The 24,961-nt window shown below is 38.5% G+C and overlaps 1 protein-coding gene across 9 annotated transcripts; it reads right to left on the bottom strand.

The window, feature by feature from the left end:
* Positions 1 to 1,498: 1,498 nt before the first annotated feature.
* Positions 1,499 to 24,961, bottom strand: ZNF875 (zinc finger protein 875). Of its 9 annotated transcripts, none has more exons than XM_082367301.1 (6): positions 24,098 to 24,961; positions 23,678 to 23,766; positions 15,874 to 16,000; positions 15,341 to 15,436; positions 8,156 to 8,206; positions 1,499 to 7,925 (listed from the first exon to the last, which is right to left on the bottom strand). In XM_082367301.1, the coding sequence occupies exons 2-6, from the start codon at positions 23,708 to 23,710 to the stop codon at positions 6,241 to 6,243; spliced, it is 1,992 nt and encodes a 663-aa protein (XP_082223427.1). In that variant the 5' UTR covers positions 23,711 to 23,766; positions 24,098 to 24,961; the 3' UTR covers positions 1,499 to 6,240. The 9 variants fall into 9 exon arrangements, with proteins under 9 accessions (XP_082223427.1, XP_082223429.1, XP_082223426.1 ...); XM_082367303.1 differs by having other exon boundaries at positions 23,678 to 23,735; XM_082367300.1 differs by having other exon boundaries at positions 24,119 to 24,961.

The raw sequence follows: 24,961 nt of genomic DNA, 5'->3' as shown, positions 1-24,961 counted from the left end.
CTTCCTTGTATACTCTGGATACTAAATCCTTATCAGACATATGATTTGCAGATATTTTCTACCATTCTGTAGGTTGTCCTTTCACTTTCTTAATATCCTCTGATGCACAAAGTTTTTAATTTTTATGAACTCCAATTTATCTTTTTTTTTTTTTGCTCATATGTTTGGTGTCAAATCCAAGAATCTACTGCCAAATAGAAGGTCAAGATTTATTCCTGTTTTCTTCTAATAATTTTACAACTTAGCTCTTATATTTAAGTTGTTGATCCATTTTGAATTAATTTTTGTATGTAGACTAACGTAGGGGTTCAACTTCATTTTTTTGCATTAGGTTATCCATTTGTCCCAACATGTGTGTAACAGACTGTTCTTTCCCCATTAAATGGTCTTGGCACATTTATCAAAATTCTATTGGCCATGGAAGTTTAGGTTTATTAATGGGGCTCTCAATCCTATTCTGTTTGCCTATATGTTTATGTTTATGCCAGTACCACACTCTTGATTACTGTACCTTTGTAAGTAGTTTTGATATCAGGAAGCGGGAGTCCTACAACTTTGCTTTTCTTTTCCAGTATTGTTTTGGCTACTTCAGGCCCCTTTCAATTCCATAAATATGGGGACTAGCTTTTCTATTTTAGTCAAAAAGGCCATCAGAATTTTGATAGGAATTGAAGTGAATATGTAGATCTCTTTGGGTAGTACTGACATCTTACCAATTGTAAGTCTTCCAATCCATGGACATGGCATATGTTTACATTTATTGAGGTCTTCTCAAATTATATAGTTTTATAGGTTTTTTTCTTTTCAATTTTATAGTTTTCAGTGTAGAAGTCTTTTCACATCTTTCATTAAATTTATTCTTAGGTATTTTATTCTTTTTGATTCTGTTGTAAATGGGATGGTTTTCTCAATTTCCTTTTCTGATGGTTCATTGGTGGCATATGAAAATACAACTTTTTTTTTAAGTATAGTTGGTTTACAATGTTGTGTTAGTTTCTGGTATACAGCAAAGTGGTTCAGTTATATATATATGTAAAATACAACTGATTTTTGTGTGTTAACCTTGTATTCTGTAGCTTTGCTGAACTTGTTAATTAGGCTTGGTAGTTTCTTTGTGGATTCACCTGGATTTTCTGTGTATAGAATGATGTCTGCAAACAGAGATAGTTTTACTTCTTCCTTTACAATTTAGATGCCCTTCATTTCTCTTTTGTACCAAATTGTTTCTGACTATGGCTTCCAGCACTATGTTGAATAGGACACTCTATTCACAAAATGAGTATCAAGATGAAAACAAAGAATTGAGAAAAGTAAATACTACCAAAAAAGACAAGTGCAACAATATTGAGAGCAGACTAATTAGAAGCACTGAATGGGTTTTAAAAGGGAAAAATTCATCAAGAAGAAATGTTATTAATTTCTACAGGTCTAAATAAAACAGCTTTGAAATATGTTAAGCAAAATTTGATTGAAATACATGAAGAAAAGCTTCCTAACATGATCATAAATTTATTTATTATATCACTTACAGAAATGGAAATACTATGTTTTTAAAAATAATTAAGGCTTATTTCTTCTGCTGGGGTGAACACAATGGCATTTGTTCTATTAATAATATTTATACCTACATTTATATCACAGATTTAATTTTACATGTGTTAAACATATAATATAAATTAATAAATTAAAATACAGATCATTAATATAAAACAACAGGAGAATAAAATAACTATATAGAAAAATATCAAATTTTATAACCGTTTGTGTTAATTTTGGCATATTATTAAAATAGATATACACACTCACACATTAAATACTTGCTTTATGATACACAGCTTGATCACATTCAAAACTGAACTTTATGAATTAAAATGGAAGAAATCACAAAATAAAAAGCTAAATACTAGGATGTTGTAAAAATGAATTATGTCCATCTAGCCATTTGTAAGCACTCTTTAAAACAGTAATTCTTGTCTAAAAGAGAAAATAAAAATGAAAATTATATGCCACTTAGAAATGAATTGACTTTCAGAACAGTAAAAAGGAAGATAAATAAACCAAATTATGATTAAATAAGCTTGAAAAATCAATACAATAAAAAGAAATTAGCTTGAGATTAGTAAATAGTAACAGAAATTAACAAAATATAAAATAAAAAAGACACACTGAAGAAATGATTAAAAGCATAAAGCTGCTTCTTTGATTTAAAAAATAGAAAAAAAAATTGCCAAGTATAGTCAGAAAGAGACATAGCCAAAAGCATGAAGGAGATTAATTATATCATTTAGTTCTAGAAGTGAATATGCCCCAAGTTTGTGTTCTGTCTACATAGAGCAGCATACCTCAGATTGTAGGTTTATATCTGTCAGTAGGTGTTAAGTATTTTCTTTGCATTTGTTTCTTCTATGCCTAGTTTAAACTATATAAAGCATAGATGTTAATAGTATGTTAGGTATTATAACATGCAACTTTTTTTCTGATGTGTGTGTGTGTGTGTGTAGTATTTTCTGTGTGGGTTACAGACCATAAACATCTAGAAACAACACACATAAAGGGGAAAAGTAAAGTGTTTCACTTTCACTTGGGTGTGAATATTTTCCACCATAAAAAAAAAAAAAAGTGAGAAGAGTGGCATTGTTTTATATTTTTGCAAATCTCTTTAATGTCCAGTTTAATAGAATATAGCTGGTATTTTATATGTGCTCCTGCACTTAACCTGTTGACATAAATAAAATCTGGCCTGACATAGATATAGAGTTAGACAATGGAGGAGTGTTTTAATAGCCTTTTCAGGTAATTATCAACATTATCCTTTGACACTACACCAAAAATCAACAAGTGGTAATTTCTTAAAGGTTACTTATGATGTGGAATCTGGCTTTTATCTCTTGAAATCCATTTGTCTGTCTTATACTTTAATATACCCACAGATGATTTTGCAGCATTATGTGCTAATTGTTTGGAAAATACTGGTTCAATGAATTAGGCAGATCTTCCATCAACATATTTCATTATATGGTATTATAAAATCACATTCATTAAAATCATCCCCAATCTCATCACAAAGGAGTTAAGTATTGGGAAACTGTCAAGTTCATGGTGGCAGATAACTTGTTTTTCAATATTCTAATTTTTTGCTTGAAAGTCAAATTAACAAAATTACTGTCAGTTTTCTTTACTGTTTTAAAAAATCACTTCATTTTTTTTACAAATGTCTACCAAATATCCAAGTCTGAGTCACCTTATTCAAAATTTGTCAGCTAATCTTTCAAATAAAATTGGTGTCCATAAAAAGGTAGCTGGTTCAGCTCACAAATCAATCATTGAAGTGCACTTCCTTGAAACAACTTCATACCTCAGCATGAAGGACTTTATGTGTATTTCTCTTTTCATCACGTAAAGTTTTTAAAAGATGTGTACATATCAATTTTAGTATCGTGGTTGTGATATTATAGTATCATTTTGTAAGACATTACCATTGGAGTAAAGTGAGTAAAGAGTACATGGGCTCTCCCTATATAATTTCCTGCAACTGTGTGTGAATCTACAGTTATCTCAAGATTAACAGTATAATTTAAAAATGTTGTACCCAAAGGTCAAGATTTAACAAAATTAATTTTTACTTTTTTATGAAGAACTTTCTTAAGTGGAACTTGCATTTTTTTTTTTACCACAGTAGGGGGTGGTAAAAAATACAATAATACTAGTAGTACAGTTTGGTGACACTGCCTTGATTCATGCTAGAAGCCCAGCAGTTTTATCCACAATTGTTTTTGCACCATCAATGCAAATTTCAGCACAACAGAAAAGAGCAAGTAATGTCTTAGTGTTATAATGAAATTTGTTTTGACCATGCAGGTCACTTGAAAGGGCCCCCAAACATCCTCTGACCATACTTAGGGAACCACTGATCCATAATAATAAATTAGAATTAGAATTAAATGAAACAATTACATTAAAATTTACTGCTACCCCTTTTAAAATGGAACATTTCAGTGGTGACCATAACAGGCTTAACGGATTTGAAGCAATATTCATTGTTTCATACTGTTCATCATCTTTTCTTCAAAATTTTCTGCAGTATAGGCTACTACTTACCATAGGATTGGTAGGATGGGCAGTGGTTGCTCTGGGGCACATTTTCTGTCTGTTTTAAACATCTACAACTGTCACCTCGGGTTATGAAATATGGGGCACTACTGCATGGATAGTCCAGACACAGATTGAAAGACAAAACAAAAAAAAACCTCCAAGACTGAGAGGATTCACATATCTGAATACCACGTGGTGTTTGCCTCCTAATCAGTTTCCAAATTTGCACACAGATTTTAATGCTAGGCCCAGGCAGACAACTCAGGTTACCTGTCCTAATTCTGTCTCTTCTGAGAGGTTCTAAGCAGAAGGCCTGATGTGGGTTTAAGAATCAGTAGAGGTGGGCTTGGGCAGGGTCAAAGGATGGGACTTCTTTCTACCTATTTCTCAGAACATTTCCAGATCTTTCTGTTTGGTTGCTGCTCCATAGAAATGTTTCCCAGAGTTTGTATCCCTTTGAATCTATTTAAATCTTCATATACCAGCAGTGCTCTGTTTTTTCCTGTTGAGAGTTTTAAACAATTTAAGGCAAAATCTTTTATTTTTTATGAAGCAATTACACTGAAAACTGAAATATTCCTTCTGAAAGCTAATAAACTGGTGAAAGGTACATGTTTAATTTTGGAATCTTTATTTTTGTGACATGATTTTATGGAAAAGAGTAATTAAGTTCTAAGACTTAAAGAGATTAAAACTCAAAAGGTATTTTTCTGTTGAGAAAATGTAAGAGCATGAGGCCAGGATTTACCATGGGGAGGGCTAAGAAGGGCAGGCCATGCCAGCTGCTCCATTTAAGATAGTATTTCATAATTTTTCACCAGGTTCTGCTCACTCCACTCAAACTTAGATTTTGAACAAAAATTATGACTCTTACACCTCATATTATTTGAGATAGTGATTCTCTAACTCAAACTCCTTTGGATATCGAGACTTTGGGACCTATGTTTATTTTTTCCCTAAACTGAAAGCCAATGACCCAACCACTGAGTATTGTACTTTAAATCCTACATCACCACTTTCTAAATACTCATATACTTTGTTCTTTTATGTTTTCAAATCTATTCTAAATAACTGTACAGAGATAAAAAGAGAAGTTATTATACAATTTCTATATTTTCCTGCCTGTTCTTAGAAAACTTATTTTCCAGATAAAATTCACAGTCATTTAGTCAAGTTTCATGAAAAGAAACTGGGCCTTGGGACACGACTCTAAATGAATTTGTGGGACACTGCCATTTTCAAAGAGTATTCTCAACCAAAAAAGTAGTATATTTTACAATGGTTGGAAAAATTTAAACCAAATAATTACTTATGGGATGCTGTATGGTAACTCAAAGAAGAATAGAAAGTAATTTTATTTTGTATTTCTGTATATGTGTACATACTTTCTTCATAACACTACATAGTACATTTCTAGTCTAAAAACACTAGTCAATAAAAACATTTTCAGTATGGATTCAACCTGAAAACCAGAGACAGCCCCAGGAAGCAAGCAAAGATACGATATTTCCAAAAATGGACACCTCTTCCCAAACTTAGAGCTAGGATGCCTACAATCTTTCTTACCTGTCAGCCTTTTGTATAATAAAACCTTCTACCCAAGCACTATCTCTGTCCCCATGAGTTGACCATTTTCCAAACTCTCCCTGAAGCTGACTCTGCTGGGTCATGCTCTGTGGAACCAAGATTAAATCAGCCATGGTTTCTGTCTCTTGTTCTCAGAAGGTAAGACAGACATCAAGAGATGGATTCTAGAATTGCTGTTTTTGTAACATCCAGGTTACTGTGGAAGGAGTGTTCAAGTATACTTGGGAAATGATATTGGAATAGTATCAATTCTCTAATTTCAACCTACTTAATAAGTATTCTCTCCATCAAGTTACCTGAGAGACCTTCCACAACCTACCATCCCCACTAGGGAAAGCCAGAGCCCCTGAAAATGGGCCAACAATTCTCCTTCAGGTGGATTGGAGATGCTGACCCTTACCATTAGTCTCGTGAACACCCCCATCACACATAAGATGTCTCTACTTTAGTGTCTGGCAATGGCTGACTTATTACTAAAGCTACAGCCCTGGGTGGTACTTCTGGTGTCTCATGCAGTGTGACTATTGGCTAAAGGTTTCACTACTTGTCCACACAAGGTTTCTATCCTGAGTGTGTCCTCTGATGTCTGATGAGGTTTGATTTCCGACTAAAGCCTCGCCCACACTTCCTACAAATATAAGGCTTCTCTCCTGAATGGATCCTCTTATGTCTAATAAGATGTGACTGCCGGCTAAAGCCTTGCCCACACTCCCTGCATACATGAGGCTTCCCCCCCGAGTGTGCCCTCTGGTGTGTAATGAGAGTTAACTTATCACAAAAGCCTTGTCCACACTCCCTGCACACAAAGGGTATATTCCCTGAGTGTGCCCTCTTGTGCCTAAACAGGTTTGGCTTCTGGCTAAACTTTCTACCACACTCCCTGCATATGAAAGGCTTTTCCCCTGAATGTGTCCTCTGGTGTGAGATGAGGGTTGACTTATCATTAAAGCCTCGCCCACACTCAGTGCATACAAATGGCTTCTCCCCTGAGTGTGTCCTCTGGTGTGTGATGAGGGTTGATTTCCGGGTAAAGGCTCTCCCACACTCCCTGCATACAAATGGCTTCTCCCCTGTGTGTGACCTCTGGTGTTTGTTGAGGTTTGACTTCAGGCTAAAGCACTGCCCACATTCCAGGCACACATAAGGTTTAACCCCTGAGTGCGTCCTCTGGTGTATCTTGAGGTTTGATTTCCAGCTAAAGTGACGCCCACATTCTGTGCACACATAAGGTTTCTCTCCTGTGTGTGTCCTTAAGTGTCTAATGAGGTGTGACTTCTGGCTAAAGCCTTGCTCACACTCCTTGCAAACATAAGGCTTCTCTCCTGAATGTGTCCTCTTATGTCTGATGAGGTGTGAATGCTGGCGAAAGCCATGTCCACATTCCTTGCAAATGTAAGGCTTCTCCCCAGAGTGTGCCCTCTGGTGTGTGATGAGGTTTGACTTCAGGCTAAAGCTCTGCCCACATTCCTTGCACACATAAGGCTTGACCCCTGAGTGTGTCCTCTGATGTGTGAAGAGGTTTGATTTCCAAGTAAAGCCTCGTCCACACTCCTTGCACACATACGGTTTCTCCCCTGAGTGTGTTCTCTGGTGTGTGATGAGGTTTGACTTCCAGGTAAAGCCTCGTCCACATTCCCTGCACACATAAGGCTTTTCCCCAGAGTGTGTCCTCTGGTTTTTGATGAGGACTGACATACTGCTAAAGCTTTGTCCCCACTCAGTGTACATGTAAGGGGTCTCCCCTGTGTGTGTCTTCTGGAGGCTGAGCTGGTTTGACTCCTTGATAAAGCCTAGCCCAAACTCTCCATATTTGATTGCTCCAAATCCTGAGACTTCTAAACCATGTAATATTTTGTCTGTTTCCTCAAGGTTTGTCCTCTGGGCAGGGCTGGGCCCTATGTCCACCACTGTGTTGTCTTCCTTGGGCCTTACTGGCTGTTCTTCCAGGGTTCTGGACAATGCCTTTGAAGTGCTGCTTTTACTTACTCTCCCAAACAAAAGCTTGGAATCTTCTTCTCTCTCTTGAATTTCTGCTTTGTTTCTTGAGCAGGTTTGATCAAAGAGTTGCTCCTGCTGCTGTTTCTGATCTTCTGAATATTGTTTCCCTGAATGGAGATGATTTCCTGCACATAAACTTGAGAAAAACTGAGGGAGATGACTGAGCCACACATGTTGGCTGAGGGCTTGCTGACTAGAGAATGCCAGAGGACAGGAGGGACAAGGTTGAATTTCTAGCTTTGATCCTGCTGAATAAAGAATGTTTTTAGTCAAAGCAGTCATAGGTAGGGTTGCCTAGGCCACTTTGCTTTGCCCACTGGTCATTCATAATATGTTCACATCACAAGCTGTCTCCCATTCAGCCATACTTCCCAAGATCTATTTTTTATAATCCAGCCTGCAACCTGTTTTTTGTATGGCTACAATATAATATCTAAAATATCCAGTTTTCAAAGGAACAGGAAAGAGTGACACATACCTAGGGAAAAAATTGCAGCCAATAGAAACTGTTGTTGAGTGGGCCCAGATGCTGATATAGGGGGAAAAAAAAAAGAGTTCAAAGCTGATACTATGAATATATTCAAAGAACTAAAGAAAACAATGTGTGAAAAATTAAAGGTAAGTATGATAACAACTTAAAATGGAGAATCTCAATAAAGAACAGAAACAATTAATAAGAAACAAAAGGAAATTATGAAAATATAAAGTAAAATAACTACAATTACAAAGTTACTAGAGAGATACCACAACATATTTGACTTTGTAACAGAACCAGTGAACCTGAAGATAAATCAATAGAAATTACCTAAAACAGAAGGACAGAGTTAAAGAAAGACTGAAGAAAAATAAAGAGCCCCAGAAACCTGTAAGACACCATCAGGTAAACCAAACCTATGTGTAATGGTAACTCAGGAAGGAGAAGACAGAGAGAAAAGAGCAGAAAAAAAATCTGAAGAAACTATGGCTTAAAAGTTCCAAATTAAAAAAAAAAAAAAGAACTTCCAAATTTGATGGAAAACAATCTACAGATCCAAGAAGCTCAACAAACCCCAAAATAAACACAAAGAGATCCTAGCTAGACACATCATAGCCAAAATGTTGACTATCAGAAAAAAAAAGACAAAAAGGAAATCTTGAAAACAGCAAAGGAGGGTTTCCCTGGTGGTGCAGTGATTGAGAGTCTGCCTGCCAATGCAGAGGACACGGGTTCGAGCCCTGGTCTGGGAAGATCCCACATGCCGCGGAGCAACTAGGCCCGTGAGCCACAATTACTGAGCCTGCGTGTCTGGAGCCTGTGTTCCTCAATGAGAGGCCCGCGCACTGTGATGAAGAGTGGCCCCCAGTTGCCGCAACTAGAGAAAGCCCTCGCACAGAAACGAAGACCCAACACAGCCATAAATAAATAAATTAATTAATTAATTTAAAAAAAAAAACAGCAAAGGAAAAATGACTCAACATGTACAAGGGGAAAAACAATATGACTAGTGCTAACTTCTCATCAAAGACAATGGAGACCAGAAGGCAGTGGAATAATGTATTTAAGGTGCTGAAATAAAAGAGAAAAGATTTCTATCTATGAAGAATTCTATTCTCACAAAACTATGCTTCAAAAGTGAAATTGAGGGAATTCCCTGGAGGTCCAGTGATTAGGACTCCAAGCTCTCACTGCTGAGGGCCCAGGTTCAATCCCTGGTCAGGGAACTAAAATCCCACAATCCCACAAGCCACATGATGCAGCCAAAAAAAAAAGAGAAATCGATATAAAGATATTCTCAGATTAACAAATACTCAGAGTATCTGTTGATAGCAAACATGCCTTATAAGAAATACTCAGTAAGTCCTTCAGGTTGAAAAGAAATGACACGAGACACTAACTCAAATCCACAAGAGGAAATGAGGGCCACCAAGGGACGTCCCTGGCAATGCAGTGGTTAAGACTCCGTGCTTCCACTGTGGGGGGCGCAGGATTGATCCCTGGTCAGAGAACTAAGATCCCACATGCCACGTGGCAGGATCAAAAAAAAGAAAAGAAAAGAAAGAAATAAAGGCCACTGAAACTGGTAAATATGTGGGTAAATATAAAAGATAACATATGTATATTTTCCTCTTAATTTCTCTAAAATACAAAAAACTATTATAAAAGGCAATAAATATAACACAATATTGTGGGCTTTATAATATATGTATAAATATTTTACTTGAACTAAGTTAGTATTAATTAGAGGTAGACTGTGATAAATTAAGGTGCATATTTTATTTCCTAGAGTAGCATTAAGAAATAACTCCAAAACAAATTTAAAATCAAGAGTGAAATTAAAATAGTACACTTAAATTAAAAAAAAAAAAATGCCATAAAAGGGGCTAGAGAAATAAAGACATGAGACATATTAAAAATAAATAGCAAAATGACAGATTTAAACCATATCAATAATTATATTAAATATGAACAACTGAACACTCCAAACAAAAGGCAGAGATTATCCCACTAGATTAAAAAAGCAATATCAAACAATGTGCTATTTACAAGGGACACATTCTGGATCCAAAAACACAAGTAGGTTAAAAGTTAAAAGGATGAAAAAAGATATACCATGCAAACAGTAATCACAAGGGAATTGGAATGGCTACTATATTAATAGTAGACAAAATAGATTTCAAGACAAGGATTATTGCTAGACAAAAAGAGGGGTATTTCATAAAGACAAAAGGGCAATAAATCAGAAAAATAAAACAATTATAAAGGTATCCACAACTAAAAACAGAGCCCCAAAATGCATGAAACAAAAACTTACAGAACTAAAAGAAGAATTAGATAATTCAACAATAATTGGAAATTTCACTATTCTATTCTCAGTAATAGAAACAACTAGACAGAAAATCTCCAGGGATACAGAAAACTTAATAAACCAACTTGACCAAACTGACATGTATGGAACATTCCATCCAATGACTGCAGAATGCATATTCTTTTTAAGTGCACATAGACCATTCTTCAGAACAGATCATATGCTAGGCCAAAAAACAAATATCAATAAACTTAAAAACATTAAAGTTATATAAAGCATGTTTTTCTACCACAAAGGAATGAAATTAGAAATCAACAAATGAAAGAAAGATGGAAAATCCACAAATATGTAGAAATTAAACAAGATACCTCTAAGTAACTCAGGGACAGAGAAGAAATCAGAAGAGAAATTGAAACGTATTTTGAACAGAATGAAAACAAAACCCAGCATAATAAAATTTATGGGATATCGCTAAAGAAGTGATTAGAGAGAGATTTATAGCTTTAAATGCCTGCATTAAGGAAGAAGAATGGTTTCAAATCAACTGTCTAAGTTTCTATCTTAAGAAATTACAAAAAGAGCAAATTAATAAATAAGCAGAAGGAAAGAAATAATACACATTTATAAAAAATTAATCAAATAGAAAACTAGAATGAGTAGAGAAAATCAATGAAATTAAAAGTTGATTTTTGAAGAGATCAACAAAATTGAACAATCTTTAGCTAGAATGAACAAGAAAAAATAGAGAAGACAGAAATTACCAAATCAAGAAAGAAAGAGGGAACATCATTACTGACCTCACAGAAATTAGAAGGATTAAAAGGGAGTAATATAAACAACTTTATGCCAACAACTGGACAACAAAGGCAAAACAGAAAAATTCTAGAAAAACACAAACTATCAAAACTAACTCAATAAAAACTAGAATATCTGAATAGACCTGTAACAAGTAACAAGACTGAATTAGTAATTAAAAGTCTTCACACAAAGACAAGTCCTTGTTCAAGTGTCTTCACTGGGGGATTCTAACCAATATTTAAAGAAGAAATGATACAAATTCTTCACAAGTTCTTACAAAAAATAGAGGAGAGAAAATTTCACCGCTCATTATATGTAGTCATTATCCTGATACCAGAGCAGACAAAGATATCAAAAAGAAAGTAAAATACAGATAAATACCCTTCATGAACAGAGGTGAAAAAAATCCTTAACAAAATATTAGCAAACTAAAGCCAGCAGCTAGTCAAAGAGAATTATACATTATAATAAAGTCGGATTTATTCCAGGAATGCAAAGCTCATTTAACATCTGAAAATCAATTAATGAAATACACCATACTAACAAAATAAAGACAAAAACTACATGAACATCTCAACAGATGCAGAAATATCTAACAAAATCCAATACCCATTCTTAGTAAAAATACTCTACAAACTAGGAATTGAATGGAACTTCCTCAACCTGATAAAGGGTATCTATATAAAACCTACAGCTAACATAATATTTAATGATAAAAGACTGAATATTTTCCTCTAAGTTCAGAAACCAGACAAGAATGTCTGTTATCAACAACTCCATTCTACACTGCACTGGAAGTTCTAGCCAAAAGGCTGAAGGAGGGGAGTAGCAGAACAAGGAAGAGGAGAAGTTAAAGACATCTAAATTGGAAAGGAAGAAGTAAACGTCTCTTTTGTTCACAGATTATATGATCCAGGACGTACAAAATTCCAAGGAATCCTCAATAAAGAGACAGTAAGTAATCATTGTATTTAGTAAGGTAATATGATAAAAGCTCAAAACACAAAAATCAATTGTATTTCTACATACTAGCAATGAACATTCTACAAATGAAATTAAGAAAACAATACCATTCACAATAACATAGATAATAATAAAATATTGAGGAATAAATTTGACACAAGACATATAAGGCGAACATTTTAAAACATTGCTGAGAGAAATTAAAGTCCTAAATAGACAACCATAGATTAGAAGACTCGATATTATTAAAACGGTGATTCTCCCTAAAATGATTGATAGATTCAATGCAAACCCTATCAAAACAAGAGTAAGCTTGTTTTGTTTTGTAGAAATTGGCAATCTGACCCCAAAATTTATGTGTCAATTCAAAAAACATAGAATAGCCAAAATAATTTTGAAAAAGTTAGAGTATTTACACTCCTCAACCTCAAAACTTTATAAGACCCCAGTAATGAAGATAGTGTGCTGTTGTCATATGAAGAAACATAGAGATCAATGGAACAAAATTAGGAGTCCAGAAATGAATCATTTACAGTCAACTGATTTTCGACAAAGGAGCCATGGCAATTAAATGAGGGAAAGCATACTATTTTTTTTTTCTTAACACCCTCATTGGAGCACAATTGCCCCACAATGGTGTGTTAGTTTCTGCTCTATAACAAAGTGAATCAGCCACACATATACACACATCCCCACATCTCCTCCCTCTTGCGTCTCCCTTCTTCCCTCCCTATCCCACCCCTCCAGGTGGTCACAAAGCACCGAGCTGATCTCCCTGTGCTATGTGGCCATTTCCCACTAGCTATCTATTTTACATTTGGTAGTGTATATATGTCCATGCCACTCTCTCACTTCATCCCAGCTTACCCTTCCCCCTCCCCGTGCCTTCAAGTCCATTCTCTACATCAAGCATACTATTTTTAACAAATACTGCCAGGACAATTGAATATTCATATGCAAGAATATGAATTTAGACTTTCACCTCACATGACACATAAAAACTAACTAAAAATGGATCACAGCCCTAAGTGTAAAAGCTAAAAGTATAAAACTTCTAGAAGAAACCAAAGAAGAAAATCTATGTGGCCTCGAGTTAAGCAAACTGCTTAGTTATACCACAAAAAGCACAATCCATTAGAAAATTGTTAAATTGAACATCATCAAAATTTAAAGCCTTTATGCTTGAAAAGACACCATTAAGAGAATGAAAAGACAATCCACAGACTTGTCTTTTTTCTGAAACTTCATTTCATAGTTGAAAATAATTGAAAATCCCGTATCTGATATAGGACTTGTGTCTAGAATATATGAAAAATTCTTACAACTCAAAAAGAAGACAAACAATCCAACTTAAAAATGGGCAAAAGAACTGAGTAGCTATTTCACCAAAGAAGATATGCAAATGGTTAATAAGCACATGAAAAGATTAACATTATCAGTCATTAGGGAAATGCAAATTGAACCACAATGCAATACCACTACATACCCACTAGAATGTCTGTAATCAAAATTAGAGACAATTCCAAGTGCTGGCAAGGATGTAGAGAAACTGACACTCTAAAACACTGCTACCAGAAAATGCAAAAATAGAAAATATAAACATAATAGAAATGTAAAACATAAATGCTAATAGAAATGTACAGCCACTTGGGAAGATAATTATGCAGTTTCTTAAAAGGTTAAACATAAACATACCATACAATCCAGAAATTCTACTCCTAGTTATCTACCCAAGAGAAATGAAAACATATGTCCACATCAAGACTGGTACATGACTATTCCTAGCAGCACTATTCACAATAACCAAAAAGTGGACAATCCAATTCACATCAACCTGTGAATAGCTAGACAAAATGTGGCATATCAATACAATGGAATATTATATGGCAATAGAAAGGAATGAATTACCAGTACATGCTGTAACATGGATGAACCTCAAAAACATTATGTATTGAAGCCAGATACAAAGACAAATATATATTTTATGAGACCATTTATATAGAATGTCCAGAAACAGCAAATCTATAGAGACAGCATACCACTGGTTTCCTGGAGCTCAAATGGGAGGAGAAATAGATGCAAATGGGCACAAGGTAACTTTTTAGAGTGATGAAATGTTCTAAAGTTGTGTGGATGTGATAATCATACAACTCTAAAAGTTTACTCAAAATAATTGAACTGTACACTTACAATAAGTAGATTATGGTATATAAGTTATAACTCAATGAAGCTGTTAAAAAAGGAGCTGTGGAACTGTATACTTCTAAAGAAAGGTATTGAAATGGTCTATATTAAGAGAGACTAAATAGATATGCCATGTAAATGCACTACTGGGTCATGTTCTGGAGAGGAAAAAATATTACTGTGTCTACTGACAATTATGAGAGGTAGATGATAGGTATTAGATAAAATTATTGTGTTGAAGTTAAATTTACTGAAGTTGATAGCTGTACTGTGGTTATATGAGAATATCACCATTCTTAGAAAATCTTTTAACATACATCCACATATGAACCTACATATACACACACACACAAATATATATACACATAAACATATACATAAATACATACACATACGTACGGTGGAGGGAGAAGGGAGAGCATGCACACAAGAGACACACAAGCCAATGATAAAGCAAACTGGGTGAAATATTAGTAGGTGATTTTATGATGCCATTTTATAAAAACATATATGCCATATATATTTATACATATATGTGTATGTGTAGAGGACATAAGAATGTTCTTTGTACTATTTTTATTTTTGAAAATTTTCAGTAATTTTGAAGTAATTTCCAAATATCAAGTCAAAAATAAATAGGATGAAGCCCACTTCTGAAAATGGCAGCAGACTGAACTCGTCACAAGTATCCCCCGCAGAAAACAATGCCAAGTGAGAGGAAGGGAGGCTTCCTGGTGGAGGGAAGCGACAAGGAAACCAGGAAAGTCCCTCCCTTAACTGAAGATGATATTCTGGAAAAGAGGTCATGCCAGGCAGGCTTACCAGGGACCTAGGGGCCTAGAAAAGAGCTTCCTCCCAGTACTTGAGAGATGCCTCATCCTTCCCTACCTGCCATGCTGCAGACGGTTCCAACTATCCTGTGTCACACTCACCTGGACAGAGAACCAGCGGACGTTGTCTCTCCTCTATCCAGGGCTCTTCCTCTCGCTCCAGCTGAGAAATGAGTTTTGGTTTGGAAAATGGAATTTCTGCTCATAAGGAAAGAAAAAAAGGAGACTCTTGGTTATGAGCTCAAGGGGACATTCCAGAACTCAGAGCCAAAATGGTGAGGGAAACCCAGAGGGTGATACAGAGGACCTATGAATAGTGAACTCTCTGCAGTAGAAGGGTTGAGTAAGAAAAGGTGACTCCGATCAGAAAAACAGCATATTAACACGGTGAATGAAAATCTCCTGGGTTTGGGGCAAGATAAAGTAAGAAAAAAAAATGCAGAGTGGCATACACAATATGAATAAATCTACCTGCTTTCAACTCTACTGAATCCAGATCCACCTGAGGAAAAAGGTAAATTTTTGTTTTGAAGCCCAACCCTAAGACAAAGCTGCTTTGTGAGTAGCCTTTCTTCGTGACATACAGAAAATACTCTGTGAGCCAGACTTTAAGTGCTACGGGAAGCCCTTCTTACCTAGTGAGACCAAGTGGTTATAAGTCTCCAGCATCACCTCCCTGTGCAAGGTCCTCTGAGCAGGGGTCAACAACCTCCATTCCTCCTGGGTGAAGTCCACAGCCACATCCCCGAACGCCACGAACGCCTTTTAACACAAAACACACCTCTGCTCATCCAGGAGTCTGCCTTGTCCACACCTCAGGATGAGAGATCAAAAGGCATCCCTGAGGAGGTAGAGAAGATTTCTAGACCTGACTATGGATGATGAATAAAGGCTAACAGAATATACCACTCTAAAATATGCCACTTTGGCATAAGGATTATTTTGAGCTGAAGGCAATTAACAAGCAGACACAAGAAAAGCTCTCTGCCCTCTCCCATTTGCCTAAAAGCAGAACATAAATTTGCAAAGGTGTCCCCCTTCCCCTCTCTACCAGCAGGACAGAAATTAATCACCAGATACAACTCTAGACCCTTATCAGCCCAGGGATCGGCGCCACAGAAATCTACATAGCAAATCTTTACTAACTAGCCCTTATCTTCCATTAGTTCCCCCATATATTATTAACCTTCCCACAATTTGCTGCCTAGAAACTCAAAGTCCTTTTCCTTTGTCTTGTCACTTCTCTAAAGTTATTGCTATTTTGTTAAAATGCTATATAAGCTCAAGTTCTAACCACCCCTTTTGAGTTACCCATCACTGAGCACTCCCATGTGTATGCATGATGCACATGTTAATAAATTTCCGATTGTTTTTCTCTTGTAAATATGTCTTTTGTCTAATGTACAGCCAATGAAAAAAAGAATTTTCTCCTCCCATACATGACCTTCATGCCAATAGTTCAAAGACCATTACTCTCCCATCTCTATCCAGCCAGCATCATTGTGCACCTATCACTGTCAACATGCTAGGCTCACTGCCATGGGGGATAAAAGCAACAGTTCTTCCACATTGGGAGCTTTAAATCTAAGCAGGAAGAGGAGGAAGACATCATACACATTACATTAAAAGAATAATCCTCTTGCTGAGTTTGAAGAATTTCAGAGACAACTTGGTCTAAGCATTTATGTTCTACATGAAGCAGCTCAGCCTCTGGGGCAGGGGATGAATAACCCACCACTATGTGTACTTCAGGCAGGGCTCACTCCTTCCCCTCCCTCACACTGCCACTTGAGCTGCTCAGGCCTGAGGAATGAAGTGGATGGTGGTGAAGAGCCTGGATATAAAACACTCTGCCTGGATTTGGAATCTACCTGTCCCCAACTAGTGTACCCTTAGGCAAATTAGTTAACCTCTCAGCACCTCAGTTTCTTCTTCTCTGAACTGAGAATAACAGTGCTTATTTCCCAGGTTGTGCTGAGGATCAGATGAGTTGATAAATGTAAGGACTCAGACAACTGACTGCTCCACACAGTAAGTGTGTGGTGAGGTTTTTTTGGTTTTTGTTTTGTTTTTGTCCGTGCCGCGCAGCTTGCAGGATCTTAGTTCCCCAACCAGGGACTGAACCCACGCCCTCGGCAGTGAAAATACCGGGTCCTAACCACTGGACCGCCAGGGAATTCTCTGTGTGGTGTTTTAAATTACGGATTCCTGGGTCCCACCACAAATCAATAAAATCAGACTCTTCAGGGATAAGGCTTTTATACTTTTAAGGGCTCCTATGTATAGTCATGGTTGCAAATCACTGGGTCAGAGGAATCTGGAGAGGGAGAGGTCACTGTAGGACACAGAGATCAGAAATGGTTTCATGAGAGGGCAGTTTGATCTTGGTCTTAAAGGCTAGGCAGGATTCAAAGGATGAAGGAGCGAGGAAGGCTAGGTACTCCAGACAAGGCATGTGAGATGGGAGGGAATAAAGAATGAAAAGCGGCTAGTTGGGAAAGAGAGCAGGCAGGTTGTAGCAGCCTACAGAGAGTCTGAAAGGTCAAAGGAATATAAAACTCTGTCCTCTACTGTGCATGTAAGGCAATATTTGAATACTACCCTTGAACTGATGGTAGAGGACCACACATGTGAATAGACAGGTGGTAAAGCACATGTTGCAAAATACTCATTATTGAATCTAGGTGGTGGGTATGTGAATGTCAAGGTACAAATCTTTGTATTTTTTTCTTTATGTTTGAAGTTGTTCATAATTAAATGTTAGAGAGAAAAAGACTATTCACTCATTCAAGTTCCTGCCCAGTCCCTGTAGTGATCTGATCTTATAGATCCTCCTCAGAATAAACACACACACACATACCCTGAAAATCTCTGACAAAGGAGCTATGGTACAGACCAACCGACATTATTTCAACAAGTTTAATACAACTGGTATTCCTGCAGCTCTAGAAAGATTCATGGTTTCTTTGTCTGAGACCCATGCATGTAGGGAGGGTATGGTAAACACTAACTGGACGATCCATTTCAAACCTCTCCCACTGAGTAGCAATACAGCTAGCAGTCTGGGGAACTAATTTAGGATAAAGAAAAAATACCTAATGAATTTTCACATCCGACTAAACAGATCTCCTGAAAGCCTGTTAAAAGCTTCAGTTGGATGCTTCTAGCTAGCTTCTATACATGATAATGTATAGAAAGAGAAGAGTTAAAGAAGCAACTAAGCAGTTTGCAAGCATAATTTAGAGGAAATATAGACAAGCCAGGACTTGCTGGGTTGGAAAATAAAACTGTTTTACATCTCCAGTCTCTCCAGCCAGCAAGAGTCTCAAAATAAGAAATGGCCTCAGGGTAAAGATCAAGAGTTTGGCTAAAAGACCCAAATGTTATGACCTCTGAAATTGTTAAGGTGATGCCTAGTAGACAAAAGGGCTTCTGAGATTCTTACAGGTATTGTCTCACAGCACTGACACCCTGCCCAAAGATGAGAGGCCTATCTGGAAAGGAAATGTGATTGTAGCTTTTTGTTTAATAGAGTAATATAATCTGATACATGGGAAACCCAAAGAGTTTTTAAAGAAGCCATATCAGGGCTTTCCTGGTGGCACAGTGGTTAAGACTCTGCCTGCCAATGCAGGGGACATGGGTTCGAGCCCTGGTCCGGGAAGATCCCACATGCCACGGAGCAACTAAGCCCATAAGCCACAACTACTGAGCATGCGCTCTAGAGCCCATGAGCCACAACTACTGAGCCTGTGCCCCACAACTACTGAAGACCACGTGCCTAGAGCCCATGCTCTGCAACAAGAGAAGACACTGCAATGAGAAGCCCACGCACTGCAACAAAGAGTAGCCTCTGTTCGCCGCAACTAGGAAAAGTCCACGCACAGCAACGAAGACCCAATGCAGCCAAAAATATATAAATAAAATAAAATAAATTAAAATATATATATATATATATATACTCTAAATAATTCATATCAGTTTGACTAAAAGGGCTGGAGACAGTTCAAAATGAAGAGGCCTCCTATGTGCCTCCAACTCCTCCCCTTTTTGAATGGGAGTGTATATTGCAGTTTTCCTGTCCATGTCTCACCACTGTGTGCTAGGTGGGTAGCTGGGGGTAGAGGGAAACAAATAAATTGTCTTTTTAGTATACATCTCTGACTCAAAAGGAGTTTCACTGAAGAAGCCTTAGCCACATCCAGACTGATATGCATATGATACTGGACTTTGAGGATGAAACTTCTGGGGATCTTGGGAGGGGAGTGAGTTTATCTTGCACAAGGGAAGGACATGGATCACTGGGGCCAGAGGGTAGTTACAGTAATGAACCCCACTGTATAACATCTCCCTATATCTACACCCTTGTGTTAGTCCCTTCCAAAACTCTGCACTTGGCTATGTGCCTTGCTTTGATCAAAGCGACATTAGCAAACATAACAACGAGCTGAGGCTTAAAACGTGCTTGTCCATTGCGGTTGTCCTCTCTCTTGCTGTGTAGGGAAACCCAAGACCATCATTTGATCAAGCCTAAGCAGAGTCTCTAGAACAAACCCAAGCCTACATGGAAAAGAACCAAGAAAAACCAACACACCTGAGACAACCAGCTTGGTAACTGTCATGCATGGATAGTCACCCAGCCCCAGTCAAACCACCAGCTGACTGCAGCAACAAGAGCACAAGTGAAACCTGCAAAACATCCATCTGTGCCCAGCTCAAAATGCTGACCTATCAAATTGTGTGCTAATAAATTATTTTGTTTTTCTTTTTAAATATTCATTTATTTATTTGGCTGCACCGGGTCTTAGTCGCAGCACTCGGGATCTTCGTTGCCGTGTGTGAGATCTTCATTGCGGCATGCGGGATCTTTTAGTTGCTATATGCGGGACCTTTTGTTGCAGCATGCGGGATCTAGTTCCCTGACCAGGGATGGAACCCAGGCCCCCTGCATTGGGAGCACGGAGTCTTAACCACTGGACCACGAGGGAAGTCCCTAAATTATTTTGTTTTAAGTCAGTAAGTTTTGGGTAGTTTGTTATGAAGCAAAGGCCAACCTATACATTGATAAAGGAGTCATGTTATATGAAAAATACTTTGCAAGTAATATTAACCTTGAGATCAAGGTTAATTGATCGCCAAGATGCTCATGCTGTTACAAACTCCTAAGAGAGATTCAGACAGCAACAGATTCAGTCCTCCCATTTCTCACTGCCTCCCAGGCATGAAGTCATTAGGTGATAGAGGATAGATTTATTTGAATGACTTGAATAGTTATTTTTCTCCCTTTTTCCAGCCAAGTGCCTAAAAAGTGAATCTAATCTAAATTAAAGGTGTATATGAGATTACTCCACTGTGCTGGCAATAAACACATTTTCAGAATGAATAATCAGAACATGATGTCGTAAACAGAACACATTTGAAGTGAAGACTGCCCTGAATATCTAAGACACTGTTGTTGAGACACTGAAGGAAGACTTCTGATCAGAAAAGTGATGTTACTGTAATGTTTGGGGGACGTGAGGATTACAGATGCAATGGGTAGCAAAGGAACATATCAACATGGGGAAACAAATCAGGACATTATTGTGAACATTCACATTAGAGAAGAAGAAGATCTGCACTGGCAGGTCTACCCTGGGAATGTAACACTGCACAGTGTAACAAAAACAAAAAAACTGCACAATGTAAAGTGAAACATGGTGATGGAACAAAGGAATCTCAAAAAAGGAAGAAATAATTGATAGGATCACATGTTTTAGAACAAGCAGGGTTCCAAAGCTCCAACTGGTGTGAGCGCTCACTGCTTCAAAATATTTATTTCTACTCACCTTGTCATATTTTAGTTTTGAGAATAAATACAAATCTATAAAAGAATTTCATGCACAAAGTTGATCACAGAAGCATTATTTGCAACAGTTAAATATTGGGAACAAGTTAAATGTTCCCCCAAATTGAGAACTAGTGGATTGGATCATTCACTCAAAGCACTATTATAGAAATCGTTTTCAGTTGGATAAATGTTGGTTGTTCCTTCATCTATTAAAAAATGGGTCTGAGTAGATATAATGTCACTAGCTTTAATACAATACCATCTTATCATTAAGGTCTATCAAAATGTATGTATGTAGGGGTGTGTGTGTGTGTGTGTGTGTATGTATATAAAATTAACCAAATTCCAATGATAAAGAAATCTAAAAATAAAGTGCAAGACTCATAAGTGTGCAGGCTGTGCTTTACACATCATTGAATGTAGTCTATCAAGAGTTCTGCAAACAGTAAACATTCAGCAAATTTGTTCAATGGAATCAAGGAGAAAATACTAAGAATTAGTAACATCATATGCCTGCCAGCCCAACTCATTTGTTACAAATTCTACTTTACCCTCTCAGGCAGTGATAGCTAATATCCTACTGTATATTTGCTTAAATTGTTTTGTGTAATTCAGATGTCATGCGTATTAGAGTACCTGGAAATCCTCCTCAAACACCCTGAAATATGTGGTTAATTACATGCCCCAAATAACATATCAAAACAAACAGAAACTCCCTTGTTACTTATTAGTTCCTTCAAATTAATTTCTTTAAGGTGTGGTTCCTCCAGGCACCAAACATATCATGTGTGCCAGGTACTCCTCTAGGCACAGAGGTTTCATCTTAAACAACTTATCAGTTCAAATGCTTGTGCACTTTGATCAAGTTTTCATAATGCTTTTTTTTCTTTTTTCTTTTTTAAAGTATTAAGGGCAGGAAAAGTCAGCTCACACAAATTTCTGGCTTTTCCCAGAAAATCAGAATGCTTCCCTAGTAACATTATGAGTGGTGAAGAAAGTACACACAAAAGATTCAATGTTACCTTAGGAAATGCCCCAGATTTCCTATGCATTCTTGGTACTAACACTTTTCAGATGAATATAATATTTTACAAATGAGAAATGCAGAACTCTCGAAGTTGTTCTGATAATGCCTAGGAAATTGTAAATCTCTAACATGAAGACCAGGATTAAGAATAAACCAAGAAGGCTTCCCTGGTGGTGCAGTGGTTAAGAATCCGCCTGCCAATGAAGGGGACACGGGTTCGATCCCTGGTCCGGGAGGATCCCACATGTCGCGGAGCAACTAAGCCCGTGCACCACAACTACTGAGCCTGCACTCTAAAGCCCATGCTCCGCAACAAGAGAAGCCACCACAATGAGGGGCCCGTGCACCACAGCGAGGAGCAGCCCCCGCTCGCCGCAACTAGAGAGGGCCCATGCACAGCAATGAGGACCCAACTCAGCCAAAAATAAATAATTAAAATAAATAAATGTATTAAAAAAAATAAGAAATCAAGACAATGAAGGCAGATCTGAAATAACCAAGTTAGTGCATATCAAAAATGATAGTAAACAAGCCTGGCAACTGTGTTGGTGCTCAATAAATATCAGTCACATTCAATTAAGTCAAACTCATCATAGTCACCATTCTCAGGGGTTAGAAAGTTTCCCTTTAAGTTCCTATATGCCTATAGCTCTGATTTCCTATGTCAAATCCCTTCTCAACATCCTTCAAAATCTATCTTACTCAAAGACAAAGTCTACACTCCTCAGCCTGGCACTCGACCTGGCCACCCAGACTCAGAGGTGGAAAACGAAAATCCTTCAGGGGCCAGGCAGGTAATAAAAATGAGAGAGACAGGCAAAACGTTAGATTTCAATGGTTTCAATCTCAGTATGGAGGATACTGTGGAAACTACAGCAAAAAGACTGCAGGACCTGTCCAAATGATGCAGACACTGTTCAGCTCAAATTCCCTGACACCAAAGTAGAGTGCAGTTTATTTTCTGAGAGGCAAGCAATCCAGAATTTTTGGTGAAATCTCCCCATTGCCAGATGCTGAAAATGCTCTTAAATGTAAAATTCAGGTCAGACCATACCATGTACTGGTGAAGATAGTCTGTATCTTCACCAGTACATTATTTAAAAATCAACCTAAAATACGATCTTCCCACACTGTGTTAAGGGCAGTGTGCCCAGTGGCCCAGCCTCAGACTAATCATTCTTCCTGCCCTCCCACTGGTATGTCTTCACCAACTCTCCAATTTACCAGGCTCACAGGGGTAGTTCAAACAGCCCTACTTCTCCTGGAAGTCCTCCCCAGCCACTTCAGGCCACAGTCCACTCTGCTGTCCCTGCCTTTCATCCTTATCACTGGACAATTAAGCCTGGATGTCCCTGTATTTTTATTTAAATTGCTCCATGTGTGTTGTTCACAATTAACTACTTCGAGGATGACTGAAGTATGGATGGAGCAGAAAGAAATGTTGAGGGAAACTCCATGTAAGCCACTCCTCCAGGACCAGGAAAGAGCTTTGCCCAATACCAACAAGGCAGCCTCCAGAGCAAGAAAAGGGAATGGATTCATCCTCTTGACAGCCAAGATGGAATTTTACGGAAATTCTCACCTCTTTTTTGGCTTTCAGGAGCCCCGTGGCCATTCTCCTGATCTCCTGAGTGCTCTCCCTGAAGAAGGGCAAAGTCTCAGAAGGCAGATCTGAGGATGTGAAGAGATATAAGAGCATGCCTAGTTGGAAAACCCCTCCCAAGTGCAGGCGGGGTGTGCTCCAGAGCCCCACTACTGGGGATTGGGAGTGTCACAGAATTCACCACCACAAGCCAATTCCCATCTAGACCCCTGGAGAAAGGGCCCAGGGTGACCGAGCACCCTCAAGCTCAGCCCCAAGCTCTGGCCAGAGAGTGAAGCCCATATCCCCCAGCAGCGGAGTAAGGGTTTGTCCCTAAGGCAGACTGTGTCGTCGTGAGTAAAACCGGGACAAGCATGGGAACGTGCTGAGTGGACGAGGCAGTGACTATTGGGCACTCACGGAACGCGGGGTGCACGTTACCGATCCTGAGGCTGAAGCTCGGGAACCAAGAGCAGAGGTTTGAGAAGGACCCGAATACTGTTGTCTACCCCGTTGCCAACCGGCCTAATGGGCGGACTCCACCGGCCGGAAGTGTTCCTGTTACGCCAACTCCTCACGCTAAGGGGCGAGCGGAAGAGAGGGCGGAAGTGGCCGCAGAGGCCTCTGGAGAGTGTAGTCTTGGGATGGAGAGGAGAGGGGCGTGGGCTTCTCCATCGCAGGGTGACTGTCACATCCACCTCTTACACAGCCAAATTTAGGAGCCCGTTGTTAAGGTGCCCAGACCGCAAGGTTCACCAGTTTCTCCGCCGAGGGCCAATGAGATCTGCAGGCCACGAGAGCGTCGCGGACACCCTCGAGAAGTCTAGGAAATGTGGTCCTGGAGCCTGGTGTTGCGGCGGCGGGTGACCAGACTGTGCGCACTGACCTTCAGCGGCGCGGGGGAGCTAAGCTTCCCCACCAAAGTCTCCACTGGTGTCCCCTTCCCGGAGCTGAAACCAGGGTCGGCACGGGCTGGACCAGAGGCGGGCCGATGTGGGCACGGCTCAGAGTAAAGCACTTGGAGGGTGGGGAAGCGGGGTGATGCTGTGTTGGGACTCCCAGATAGGAGCGACACCGGCTATACGTCCCCGAGGTTGGGAGGGGGCGCCAGTATAGACAGGGAACACCAAGGCTGTTTTCGGAGAGAGCGGGATTGGCTTGGGCCAACTTGGAATGGCGGTGGGAGTGGCTTTCGTCTTGTGTGCCCGGGATTTTGAGGAATGGAGAGGCTGGACTTGGGTAAAGAGGAAAAGGTTCCCTGGTGGTAGTAGTATAATGAAGCCC

The sequence above is a fragment of the Balaenoptera borealis genome (assembly GCF_965194805.1).
Source record: "Balaenoptera borealis genome assembly, chromosome: 19".
NCBI lineage: Eukaryota > Metazoa > Chordata > Mammalia > Artiodactyla > Balaenopteridae > Balaenoptera > Balaenoptera borealis.
The sequence above is the reverse complement of the archived record's forward strand: the minus strand, read 5'-3'. Positions and strand labels throughout refer to the sequence as shown.